A 12627-nucleotide genomic window follows, 5' to 3' on the forward strand; every position below is an offset into this window, starting at 1 on the left:
CAAATTAAAGGAGGACCTGAGTACATGGAATGCAGATGTGAGGCGGGAGGTGATCACCGAAGCTCCAGGATGATGGGAATCCTATGCTTCAGCCGTCACAGGTTCAAAGCCAATAGAGAGTCCCATCTAGAAGTGTCTCTCAGTTAAAGGAGGTGTTCGTCCCCCCAGTCGACCTCCACAGACCTATGAAGTGTAGAAGCTGTTCAGGCGGCTGCTGGTTAGTACCGATTACATCCTTACTACTCAGGTATTAGGGTATTACTAGGGATGCACCGATACCACTTATTTTCAGACCAAGTACAAGTACTTGCATTTGGGTACTTGCTCACTGTCTGACTGTAACAAATTCGACATCCAACATGATGCTGTTGCTTTGTGTTTTCCCAGTTGACAGTAGGGATGTTAATCAACCGTTAACTGGCAATTAGAATTTGAACCCATTAAGGCTATCAGTTAAAAGCTGAGCACGACTCAGAGGGGCAGCTTCGTCACTTATTAAAGGAGTACAGCTGGTCCGCCTTAAAAGTCAGTCCACCTTTAGTAGCCTGTGCTCACTTCACTTTAATCAGCAGGTGGCAACTTGGCTCGGGTCTTGAGTTGTAGCATTTATTCACTGACGAATAAATTGTCCACACACTCCAATGCTACGTTCACAGCTACTGCTGACTACATACTCTACATCACACACACACACACACACACACACACACACACACACACACACACACACACACACACACAGAGAGATATTAGTATCAGTAGCACCATGCCTGGAGGAGGATGCTACTGTTTCAGTGTTTTCACTGCAGGAAGTCGAGCGTGCAGTGTTGCCTCTGGAGGAAGTAAACCGGAAAAGTGTGTGTGTGTGTGTGTGTGTGTGTGTGTGTGTGTGTGTATACAACTCTGTTTTCTTTGTGTGCTCTGTGTGTGTGTGCTGTGTGCTGTGCTGTGTGTGTGTGTGTGTGTGTGTGTGTGTGTGTGTGTGTGTGTGTGTGTGTGTGTGTGTGTGTGTGTGTGTGTGTGTGTGTGTGTGTGTGTGTGTGTGTGTGTGTGTGTGTGAATGCTGTGTCTTGGCGCTCTCGGGCGTCTTCCATAATGAGTGTTTACTGCACATTCCTCGGTCTCGTTGCCCGGTGGCTGCGGTTGTGAGCTCTGCTGAGTGAGGCTGATTCTGTGTGGTCACTGCTGGCTGATCGCGCCTCAGCAGTACGATAACGGCACTGCTGGGGCTTCCGAACGCTGGCACGGCATCACGATGACCCATCCCACCTCCCCCCAGGAAGCGATGAAGTCACCGGGCGTCCGCAGTAGGGTCGGCTTGTATCTAAGCGAGCCAAGAGTCTTGCAGCGATGTGCATTGTCAGCTGTCCCTCGTTGGTGCCGAGACTAGTCAGCGTGCCTTAGCAATACCAGCCGCGTGTTGTGTTCACCTGGTGAGTCTTTGTGCGAGTCATCGTGGCAGATTGTGGTGCTGGAGACTCCCACCGTAGCAGGCTGCCTGTGTGTGTGTGTGTGTGTGTGTGTGTGTGTGTGTGTGTGTGTGGTGTGTGTGTGTGTGTGTGTGTCTGTCGGTGGACGGGTTGTGTTACCGCGATAGTTTCGCAACCGTGCACAACTCAAGACTTTACAGGTAGAGTTCAGAAGGAGGGCAGAGGTTAAGGATGGGTGTGATTCAAGCAAGGGAGGTGGAAGTGGGGAAAGGAGCACACACACACACACACACACACACACACACACACACACACACACACACACAGAGCATGAAAACATACCTGCATATATCAGCCTCTGTCGGTTAAGATGCTGAAGGATTTGGTCCTCTTTCTGCAATACTGAAGGAAAAAAACCCCTGCAGGCTTGTGAGTCATTAACTTGTGAGTTACAGCTACAGTGTAATTTCAGGTGAACTCGAACATAGATCCGGTCCAGACGGAGCCCGAGCCGTACGGAAGCGCCTGACACATCCAGTTAGTATTATGTAGCAGCAGCAGGGAGGGAGGGAGGGCCCGGTATGCTGCGTAATCATAAAGCACTCTGCAATAAACTACAGCCTTCTGTTCTGCGCTTGTGTGTCGTGAACTCATGTTAGAAGAAGCAAAGTTGTCTGACACAGTTTGAATTGCTCCGTGGGTTAAATCGTCTTCTTTTAAACATGGCGACAGTTTCATTGTCTTCTTGCAACCTTAATTTGGGAACGTGGGGCTTTTTGTATTGGGGATTGAGATTGTGTGTGTGTGTGTGTGTGTGTGTGTGTGTGTGTGTGTGTGTGTGTGTGTGTGTGTGTGTGTGTGTGTGTGTGTGTGTGTGTGTGTGTGTGTGTGTGTGTGTGTGTGTGTGTGTGTGAATCCTTGATTGAGTTTCCAGGCTCATGGAGACAGATGGAGGAACAGGCCGAGCTCTGCTGGTTTTCATGTGTTTTAGTGAACTGGGACTGATGTCTCTGGGTTACTTTGATCAGAGGTTGGTCCTTGAGATCAGGACTCGTATCTTATGACATCATCACCCAAAAAAAAACCGAAATCGTAATGACTTGGGTCAAATTGATCTTTTGTTGTATAAAGTTAATTCATTTATGCACCGATCAACGCTGGTACGTCTTCTGTTATTGTGTGGCAACAAGGGGGAGAACAAACTGTTGTTTTTGAAAGGCTGAAGGCCAACAAAGTAGAATATTTTGTTAAACATATACAGTATGAATTGTGGAAGTCATTACATCCATCTTTTTTCTATACAGTGGACTTTATAACGCCCTGGAGTTATTGGAAATGTTTGGATCTCACGAGTGACAAACAATCCTAGAGTCTAATTCTTACAAACAGTATGATAGTTATAATATTAGTTTAGATCTTTATCTGCGACTGTGCAGAAATACTGCCCAATCACAGCTGGATATGTAAATGAAGTGCGAGTCAAAGGCCAGAGGCGACGCTCCTCCTTTTGTATGAATCTGTCTGAACACACGGTCAAATTTCCAGGCTGGAACAGTAAAGACGTCTACCATTCAACACCAGCTTGTTCTTCATGAGCTTCATGTTGCTGTAGCTCCTCAGTCAGTCGAGCACGCTTCTGTTTACTCTTTTCATCAGTGCTGTACACGCTTGTGAGTTTTAGGGTTCATTGCTCATTTCTGGATGCCGGGTGAATGATATGCGTTTTAAGTCAGAGTGCCTCCTAATGTAGTTCACAGGGTTGCGCTCGGTTGTACCTGAAATGTGAAGAATGGAAAGACAAACCAAAGTTCACGTCCTGCTCTCCCCTGAGAGTCACAGAAGAGCGTTGGCCCTCCTGCTTTGACGCTCTCTTCGCCATCAGGAGCCCGACTGCGGCTACAATGCTAAGCTAACACGTGGGTTTTGTCATCCGTCGACGTAAGAGTAGCTTGCTGCTGCTCATCGGGTCAGAAGTTTCCTGACTCAACCACACATTGCCTTATTTTTCCTATAGCATGCGTCTACAGCCAGGTTCTCTTGAACTAGGCCACAGATGTCCAGGTAACTCAGTGCACATCTGTATTTATCTCATAGGGGGAAGGATATCCAGGCCGGGAGTTTTGAGTTCATATTTAGTATGTGCTGATGCAGAGTCTACTATAGATAAGAGGAGGATTTGGGAAGGGGTGACGTCTGTGAGATTTGGGTCAAGAGCCTTGGGAGGGGGGGGGGGGGTCCTGTGTGTGTGTGTGTGTGTGTGTGTGTGTGTGTGTGTGTGTTTTTTTTTTTTTTTTGGGGGGTCCGGATGTGGATGACAGCAGAAGGGAGTGAGCCATCTGTCTGCTGAACTGGCACTCGAACACAGGGTGCAGTTGTTGCCATGGTCCCTTTGTCGCTCGACTTCTCTCTCTCTCTCTCTCTCTCTCCCCCCCCCCCCCTCAGTCCAGAAAAGGAAAGATGAGAGTGTTTACCTCCAGTTGTCTCGCTAAGAAAGGTTAGACAGACCTCCTGCATCGACCTAACCCAAGAGTCGCTGAAGCCAGAGTTTCGGTGGAGACGCTTAACCCCGCCGTTCCCTCTGGGGGCTGTCGTTGAGTCTTTTGTTGGGGCCCTGTCATCAGTCTAATTACTGTAATTCCCTCCAGTTGGAGAACAAAGGGACTGATCTGAGGATTAGGCCTGTGGACAGCAGGCCCTCTGCCTGCTGGGACGCTCACTACCTGCTCTAGCAGTGGGAGAAAGGATGTTTGGAAAAGCAAGAAAATGTGATCTAAACGGGTACATCACAGCAGACTGCAGAGCAGAATAAAGCTAGATGAAGAGGAAGGACACCTGGATCTCTGGAGATATTTTTTTTATGTCGCGTGAAGTAGAAATAATATAGAATATGATCACATGGATAGCACATAAACAGCTGTATCTCTTGTATATTTAATGTACTTCATTGTGCTTCATACCACCTGTCATTTCAATGCATATCCACTAGGAGGCAGCAGAGTGATGATATTGCAGCACCACTCTCTAAACATATATTCTATTCACATATTTAGTTGTTCCAAAAATTGCACCATGACTTGGATTGAAGTCCAGGTGATGCTGATGGGTCGTTATGGTGTCAGCAGGGCTACTCTCACTAGATGTTCATTGAGCAGCTCACTCACCCCATGATAAGGAAGGGTAGCAGTAGAGGGCTCTGTGTTTTTATATGAAGGTCTGGTCACAGTGTGTACAGTCATGGTGCAGGAGTGGAACTGTGTTTTACTGCCACAAGAGTCCCACACCTGTTCTAATCCAGCACTGTGAAGGTTGCAGGAGATGCAGAGTCATGTATTAACACAGCAAAAGCTTCAGACATAAAAATAAAAGTTCTGTTTACCCAGAATCCTTTGCGACATGTCATTTTGGATACAGGCTTTCAACCCGGGCTCGTCCGTGGTTGCAGCAACGATTATTCCATTAATTTGTGAATATGAACAATATGTTGGGAATTTGAGAAAATGTACGTTTTTATTTTAATGAAAGGTTTAAAAAAAAAAAAAAAAAATTGCATTCAAATGTATGTGTGTGTTTTTATTGTGTGTCCACCAGGTGGCTCTGCTCGGCTTGGACCTCTTATCGGCCTTAGTGACGAGGTTACAGGAGCGCTTCAGGGCCCACGTCGGAACCGGTAAGTGTGTGTGTGTGTGTGTGTGTGTGTGTGTGTGTGTGTGTGTGTGTGTGTGTGTGTGTGTGTGTGTGTGTCCTCTGTGTTCAGTTCATCACCGGTGGACCAGGTCATTATTTAGTTCACACAAACGTCTACTAGAATATGACAATGAAGTGATGACATTCCTGCTGTGCTCCCTCCCTCAGTTCTGCCCAGCCTTATTGACCGATTGGGAGACGCTAAAGACCAGGTGCGAGACCAGGACCAAACAGTTCTGCTGAAGATCATGGAACAAGCTGCCAGCCCGCAGGTACCAGCGCGCGCACACACACACACACACACACACACACACACACACACACACACACACACACACACACACACACACACACACACACACACACATCATCCAACACAACCCGCCCCCCATGGGAATGAACCAGTCAGGTTTAACTATCACCATAGATTACGATCACTACTATCGGCAAATGGACTGATTTACTTTTGTAGCATCTTTTGTGCAGTAATTGGGCCCCGTCATGGTAAAAGTGATGCAGGACGTGCGCCTGTCTGCCCCGGTACCACTGTTTAAGACTCTGGTGCTAGAATACAGGGCAGTGAAAGGAACAGCTCCTTCCTATCTCCAGGCCACGGTCAAGCCTCACACCCCCGCCCGACCACTTCGCTCTGCTGCCTCGGGGCGATCGGCCGCCCCGTCGCTCAGAGGTCCCTGCGGCCGATCGACCCGGTCACAGCTGTTTTCTGTCCTGGCCCCACAGTGGTGGAATGAACTCCCCACTGACGTCAGGACAGCGGAGTCGCTGCCCATCTTTCATCAGGCTGAAAACCCACCTCTTCAGGAAGTGCTACCCTGAGCCTTCCACTCAGCACTTATTGTTTTCATACTAGCTTGTTGCACTTATTGTATTCGTATTACTTATAGCACTAACTGTTTCTCTTGTTTCTGTACTTTGGCTCTGAGTTATGCTCTGCTTCATGCTCTTAGATGCTTGTTTGGAAAAGGAAATGTACTTATGACTTCTGGTGACTAGTAGTTCTTTTGATTACCAATGTTGAATGCACTTATTGTAAGTCGCTTTGGATAAAAGCATCTGCTAAATGACTGTAATGTAATGTAATGTAATGTACTGCAGTCCTGTTTCCTGTCCTATAAACGTGTGTCATCGCAGTGATCCAGTACAACAACAATAAGTCCGTCTCTTGTGTGTGTGTGTGTCGTTGCAGTATGTGTGGGACAGGATGCTGGGGGGCTTCAAGCATAAGAACAACAGGACCAGAGAAGGAGTGTGCCTTTGTCTCATCGCCACGCTGAGCACGTGAGTCAGCTGCCCCGCTCCCATTTCACATGTACTGGTCTCACTGGTGACGGTAGCAGGACACTCCTTATAATTCCACCCTTTCTAAATGACGTTCGCTGTCTAAACAGTGGGGCCTCTTGTATATCTCCCATCAGCTGTTCATTGGGCTGATTTATTTCAATTCTCGTCTTCCAGATACGGAGCTCAAGGCCTGACCCTCAGTAAAATCGTCCCCCACATATGTAACCTCCTGGGGGACCCCACAAGTCAGGTAAGCCCCCTCCTGCTTTACTGCTGTTACTGTTACATACAGGGAATGTCTTTCAGTCTCAGGTTTGAGGACTTTTGAGAGATTGTTTTTGACGTTTGCGAGAACTACGTATTTAATCAAACAAACGTATTCATTATTAATTGTTCATCAAAGTAGCTGTTAGTTCTCTAGTCAGTATGCTTTGTCACTTCCTTCCCCTAGTGGCAGCTTTGAGTGGTGCAGCTTTAGCAAACTCAAATCTGATTACGATCCTGGTACCGGTGCAAATAATAAAGAAGTAGCCCCTGTATGAGTCTGATTAACAGATGAGTGACAGACGACGTGAAGGAGTACCACCGCGTGATGTCCTGTGTTGCTGTGTGTCATCAGGTGCGTGACGGGGCTATGAGCTGCTTGGTGGAGATCTACAGACACGTGGGTGAGAGGGTGAGGATGGATCTCTGCAAAAAGGGCCTGCCACAGTCACGGTACGACGACAGGAAGCTGCCAACCTGTCCACGGCCCCTCCTCCCTTCCTCCCCTCCTCCCCTCTTCCCTTCCTCCCCTCCTCCTCTGTTGCTTGTTCTTTTCTGCCTTTGCATCCTTCACTCACTCACTTACACTTCCTCATACACACAGTGATTGTAGGTCAGGTGTTGTTATTGTGGTTTTCATCCCAAAGAGGTAGCAGTACACTCCCTCTAGTGGTCCAAATAAGCAATGCAGCTTTAGAGGACTGATCTACGACATGCAAATTCATCAGGTGCACCTAGTTTAAACAAAACGGTGTAAAACAACAATTCAGCAGTAACTCCTACCTTAAGGCACAGTGAGAGTAACTCTATGTCTTGCTTCTTCCCCTTTGTGTGTGTGTGTGTGTGTGTGTGTGTGTGTGTGTGATGTGTTTGATAGAAGCTCATGACTGAACACCCAGCTGATTTCTCGTCGTCCGTCTTGTAACCGGCCCTGAACAAGGCCTGTGAGCAGGGTGCCAGAATTTCATAGGTTCCATTTGGACGAGCTGTATTTCTTTTTTTACATCACACGCCAGCGGACACAGACGGTGTTTCTGTTACTGTTTTGTCCTCTTCGTCCTTTATTTTTTTTTTTTCTACACTTGACAGCATGTCTCTGCATTCCACCATCACCTCCCTCTCTTTCTCTGGCCTTGGTGACAGTGTGTCATGTGGCTGTTTTGGACGCCATCTATTTTGGTCCCTGCTGCTTAGAGCAGAGAGAGAGAGAGAGAGAGAGAGAGAGAGAGAGAGAGAGAGAGAGAGAGAGAGAGAGAGAGAGAGAGAGAGAGAGAGAGCTTCTCACCTCCCACCTCCCAAGTGATGGATGGTGCAGCAAACCATTCCCCCAGCTTCAGTCTTCTGACGCATTTTTTCTTTTTCTGATACAGGTTGAATGTAATCTTCAGCAAATTTGATGAAGTCCAAAGATCCGGGAACATGATCTCATCCTCTGGTTCCGGTGAGTGTTGCTCTCGCGTCTTGTGCCTTTTTTTTTATTATTTGATGTGGTAACCTTTTGATATGCATCCATCAACACAGTCTAATCAAGTGGGTTGTTTGTTTGTTATATAGATTAGATATGTTTTTTTATGAGTTAAGTAGCGGGCTTTCGTTTTCATCACATTGTCTTTCAGCTGGCTGTTTGTCCCGTCTTTCTGTCCCACTGCGTTCTGTCTGTGTGTGTGTGTGTGTGTGTGTGTGTGTGTGTGTGTGTGTGTGTGTGTGTGTGTGTGTGTGTGTGTGTGTGTGGAGGAAGGGGGGGGGGGGGTGATTACGGACCAGACGGACAGCCTGGGGTTAGAGGGGATGAGGTTTCTCCACAGGAGGTGGTCATCCACTGGAGCTTTCAGTTTGTCCCTCTGTGGGGCCAGAGAGCAGGAAACGGACAAAAGAGACGCATTGACATAAACGGGCAGGTGTGTTTGAGAGTGTTTTGTGTGTTCGGACAGATGACGCCTCTGTGCAGGTGGAATCCTCACTGCTGACTCTGTGCCATTACAGAACAGCTGAGCCAAGGGGAATAGAGTCAGACAGGGCTCAGCGTTTCAACAGCAGTCTGCAGCGTCACCTTCCAGCTTCTCCACAGTTCACGTGTGGAGTTCAGCTGCCACGACCACCTGATCTCACACACACACACACACACACACACACACACACACACACACACACACACACACACAGAGAGAGAGAAACATGTAGTGACAGAGGAGAGCTTCACGACCCCGTAGTGTAACATCATGGATTAGCTGCTTAATCAATACCAGATTATAATAGCAAATATTTTAAACTTAAACTGACTTAAACTAATTTCCCCTCACGGGATGAATAAAGTATGTTATCTATCTATCTAAAGTTTTTTTCTGAGTGGTTCATAGCGTCACGCTGCGGTTTCCTGCTCTGTTTATCTGTAGCGTTATTTTAGCTTTAGCTCAATAGACGCCCTCTGTTGATAACAGCATTAAAGGGACACTCAGTCACCAACTTCACTTCTGTGGCTCTGCACGAGCAAGTAGCCCTGGTGATGTCATAGTGATGTCATCGCGTGTTTAACCTCTGTACGTTTCTAACAGACAAAACTCTACGTCACACACTGGCGTTGTGGAGTTTTGAACGCATGGAGGGTCTAATGGAAGATGCTATTGAACTGCATTATGGGAATTGTAGGATTTTTAGAGTCTGACCCTTACCATAGGCTAAAAGTCAAAAGGCAAGAGCCCCTGTAAAGGCAGTCCCACAACAGTCATCCAATGTTTTATCACTTAATCAGAGCACCATAGAGGACAAATCCAATAAATCATGTAATGAACAAACAGCTTATAATCTTCCATTGCTCGATGATCTGCTTTAATTTAGACTATTAGAATCTTGTTCAACTGTCTTCTGTGGCAGCGTGTAAAGAAAAAATGATAACGATGTTTAATCTGATTCCTAATGAGTCTCTACCAGTCAACTGTCAGTTTGTTTGGAAAGTACAGAGGAACACGCCAACGTGACTCATTTTAGCAGTTATTAGACAGTCCTATCATAGCATCATATTCATCTCCATCAGCCGCTCCTCACACGCTGCAACTGAAAGTCACTTTGTGTCTGAAGATGACGACTCATTTGAATTAAAGTCCGTTTGCCTCAGAGCCGAGAAGAATGTCTGACGTTCGTGTGGACGGAGGATGAGCTGCGTGTGTGTGAAACGCCTTCAGAATAAAGAGGAGTAAAGGCTGAGTTAGAGTTTAAAGGTGACACAGTCTTGTGAGATGTTCTCAGATTATGTTATAAGAGAGATGGAGGCAGAGGAGGAGGGGGGGGGGTCACACAGGCGAGGGGGATGGAGGAGAGAGAGAGAGAGAGAGAGAGAGAGAGAGAGAGAGAGAGAGAGAGAGAGAGAGAGAGAGAGAGAGAGAGAGAGAGAGAGAGAGAGAGAGAGAGAGAGAGAGAGAGAGAGAGAGAGAGAGAGAGAGAGAGAGAGAGAGCGCTGTGGAGCAGCAGAGCTTCAGAGCTGAGGGCAGCTTTGCACCATGACAGCTGGAGAAGGTAAGACTGCAAATAGAAGTCTCTTTGCTGAGGTCAGATCTCACACGTATGATTCTCTCCTCAGGGGCTGCATGTGGAGGAGAGGGAGGGGGGGGGGGGGGCTGTTCGATAAGGAGAACACGACAGTTTTCTCTCTCTTATGTAATCGGGTTGTTGTTGTTGTTGTTGTTTTCAGCTGTGTTTTGACCCGGTCTTGTTGCGTAGCAAAGCTGGTGTGCGTGGAGAAGGTAACACCTCCTGCTCTCCTCTCCAGACACGGAGACGGGTTCTCTCCCGAGTGGACTCTGTGAACGGTGGCTGTTAATTGTTACGTGTCGCGATGCCAACGCTCGTTTCATCTCAGTCCAGCGACGACAGTGAGTGTCAGTGTAGAACGGCTGTCTGTACATTTGTTCTGCAATCCACTCGTCGTCTCATTCGGTTACATTGAAATACTTTAGCCTTCCGCTGCCCAACAAATGTGACGTTTGGTCCCTTTTCTGGTGTGATGCTCTGTGACGCATGTTGAAATGAATACATCATAAATGAAATCTACAGGGATTGAGATCAGTACTAACGTACAAAACATACAATTCCTATGCTCTGCTCAAAGCCTCCAGACTGTGGTCGGACAGTTTATTAGGGACGGTCCATTTATTGTTTATTGTACATATTTCTTTACATGATTTTGAAGTTGTGTGGAGGTTTCGTGAGCTCAGACTTCATCACGTCCAGTGTTGCAGTGGTGAGGTCTTTCTGAATGGAACAGGTGTGATGTGTTTTATTCCGTTGTTAGATGCTCTGAGTCTGAGCGTTTGCAGCCTTCTTTGTTACCGAATTTGTTTTAGCGTTTGAGGACGACTCTCCCAGTGAATTGCTCTCATTATAAGCCTCTTTGGATAATGCTGTTCAGCTAAACCCCCTAAAAGTGCCCAGATCGCAATCCGTAGATCTCGAGTCCTTCATTAGGTTGATTGGCTGATTGCGGAGCACTGATGAGAGTCTTCATTAGGTTACTTCCACCTTCTGGTGTCAGAAAAGAGGGTTAAACAGTGAGCTGAATAAATGCCATTCTGACATTTTATAATCTCAATGGCTTTTTAGAGAATTACACACATTTTATGAGTGTAGAATCTTAAACGGACAACAAACGCTGAAGTCTGTCGGTCAGCATGTCGGGTATGTGTGGTGCAGCTAACGAGGATGTTCGTCGTCACTTAAGCTACTGATTATCGTCTCAATTAATCACTTCATTGTTTTGTAAAATAGTGAAAAGGTCAGATCACAAGTTCCCAAAACCCACAGAGAACATATAGACGACAGGAATATTTCACCATTTTCGATTGCAGTGATTAATTGATTTTCAACGTTGTTGCCAATTTAATTTGTCCACTTTATTGTTGCAGTCGTTCCACTAGAAATAGCATCCGTCATGACGGTACCGCGATGCGTGAGTGTAGCTGCTGAAAGCTCTAACACCAACAGCGGCTCTGAAAGGCCCTACCTGGTGACTGTGACTGTGTCTGTAAGTGGGACTGTGAGTGTCTGCGGCTCCGTCTGGTTCTATGGGACTATTTAAAGCAGATCAATGCATAATGCAGAGTGAAGGCAGTATTTCTATAGAACCACACAGAGGACTGTCGGCAAGCAGTCTGAAAACGGGGGGGGGGACTGTGAACAAGGGAGGGTCGTCGTCAGCCAATGGGTTCTCACTGTCTTCAACACAATCACAGAACGCCTTTGTAATTGGCTTAATCCGCCGAGGATTTGTGTGTATTGGTGTGTGTGTGTGTGTGTGTGTGTGTGTGTGTGTGTGTGTGTGTCCTAGTGGGCGCTTTCTGTTCCATCAACATGGAGGACACTGCCGGTCTGTCTTTCCCCCGGTGTTCTGCTGCGATGAGAGCAGATCTCCCACCGTCACTTCTTCAGATAGAAGCTGGTCTGATACTTCTTCATGTCATCGCATCACATGAGGGAACAGGCTTCTGTGAGCTCCGAAGGGGAACACTGGTTCTATAGGACTATAAGACAAAACCCAGTTCACAAGTGTGCTCGGCCCACTACACTACTCGGGGCTATTCGGGATGACACAAGTGCCACAGTGTGTCTGCGTGGGAGCTTGAGCTCTGTGTGTGTGTGTGTGTGTGTGTGTGTGTGTGTGTGTGTGTGTGTGTGTGTGTGTGTGTGTGTGTGTGTGTGTGTGTGCAGCCATTATATCCTGCACCATGAAGAAATGGTTGACACCAGTGGGGGCTGAATGCTTATTCTGAGGAAGCCTTTTGATTATCTCTCACACACACACACACACACACACACACACACACACACACACACACACACACACACACACACACTATTCATACACGCGTAAGAAAACGCATTAAGCTGTGTGTGTGTGTGTGTGTGTGTGTGTGTGTGTGTGTGTGTGTGTGTGCTGGAGGCTCTGAAGAAAGATCTT

The 12627-nt window shown here is 47.1% G+C and overlaps 1 protein-coding gene and 1 non-coding gene across 2 annotated transcripts in view; one reads left to right on the forward strand and one right to left on the reverse strand.

Moving 5' to 3' along the window:
* The window catches only part of clasp1a (cytoplasmic linker associated protein 1a), a 69736-nt gene that overhangs the window by 18107 nt on the left and 39002 nt on the right, over positions 1–12627 (forward strand). The window contains exons 3-8 of the mRNA XM_068725170.1: positions 5019–5097; positions 5283–5386; positions 6322–6413; positions 6591–6666; positions 7036–7133; positions 8051–8121. Of these exons, the coding sequence (XP_068581271.1) occupies positions 5019–5097; positions 5283–5386; positions 6322–6413; positions 6591–6666; positions 7036–7133; positions 8051–8121 (520 nt within the window). The remainder of the gene's footprint in view (positions 1–5018; positions 5098–5282; positions 5387–6321; positions 6414–6590; positions 6667–7035; positions 7134–8050; positions 8122–12627) is intronic.
* LOC137883673 (U4atac minor spliceosomal RNA) lies at positions 4482–4608 on the reverse strand. Its single transcript, XR_011104599.1, has one exon. It is a non-coding gene; the product is annotated as a U4atac minor spliceosomal RNA (small nuclear RNA).

The sequence above is a fragment of the Cebidichthys violaceus genome, unplaced genomic scaffold (assembly GCF_023349555.1).
Source record: "Cebidichthys violaceus isolate CVI_PGR_0920_01 unplaced genomic scaffold, fCebVio1.0.p SCAF_34, whole genome shotgun sequence".
Taxonomy (NCBI): domain Eukaryota; kingdom Metazoa; phylum Chordata; class Actinopteri; order Perciformes; family Stichaeidae; genus Cebidichthys; species Cebidichthys violaceus.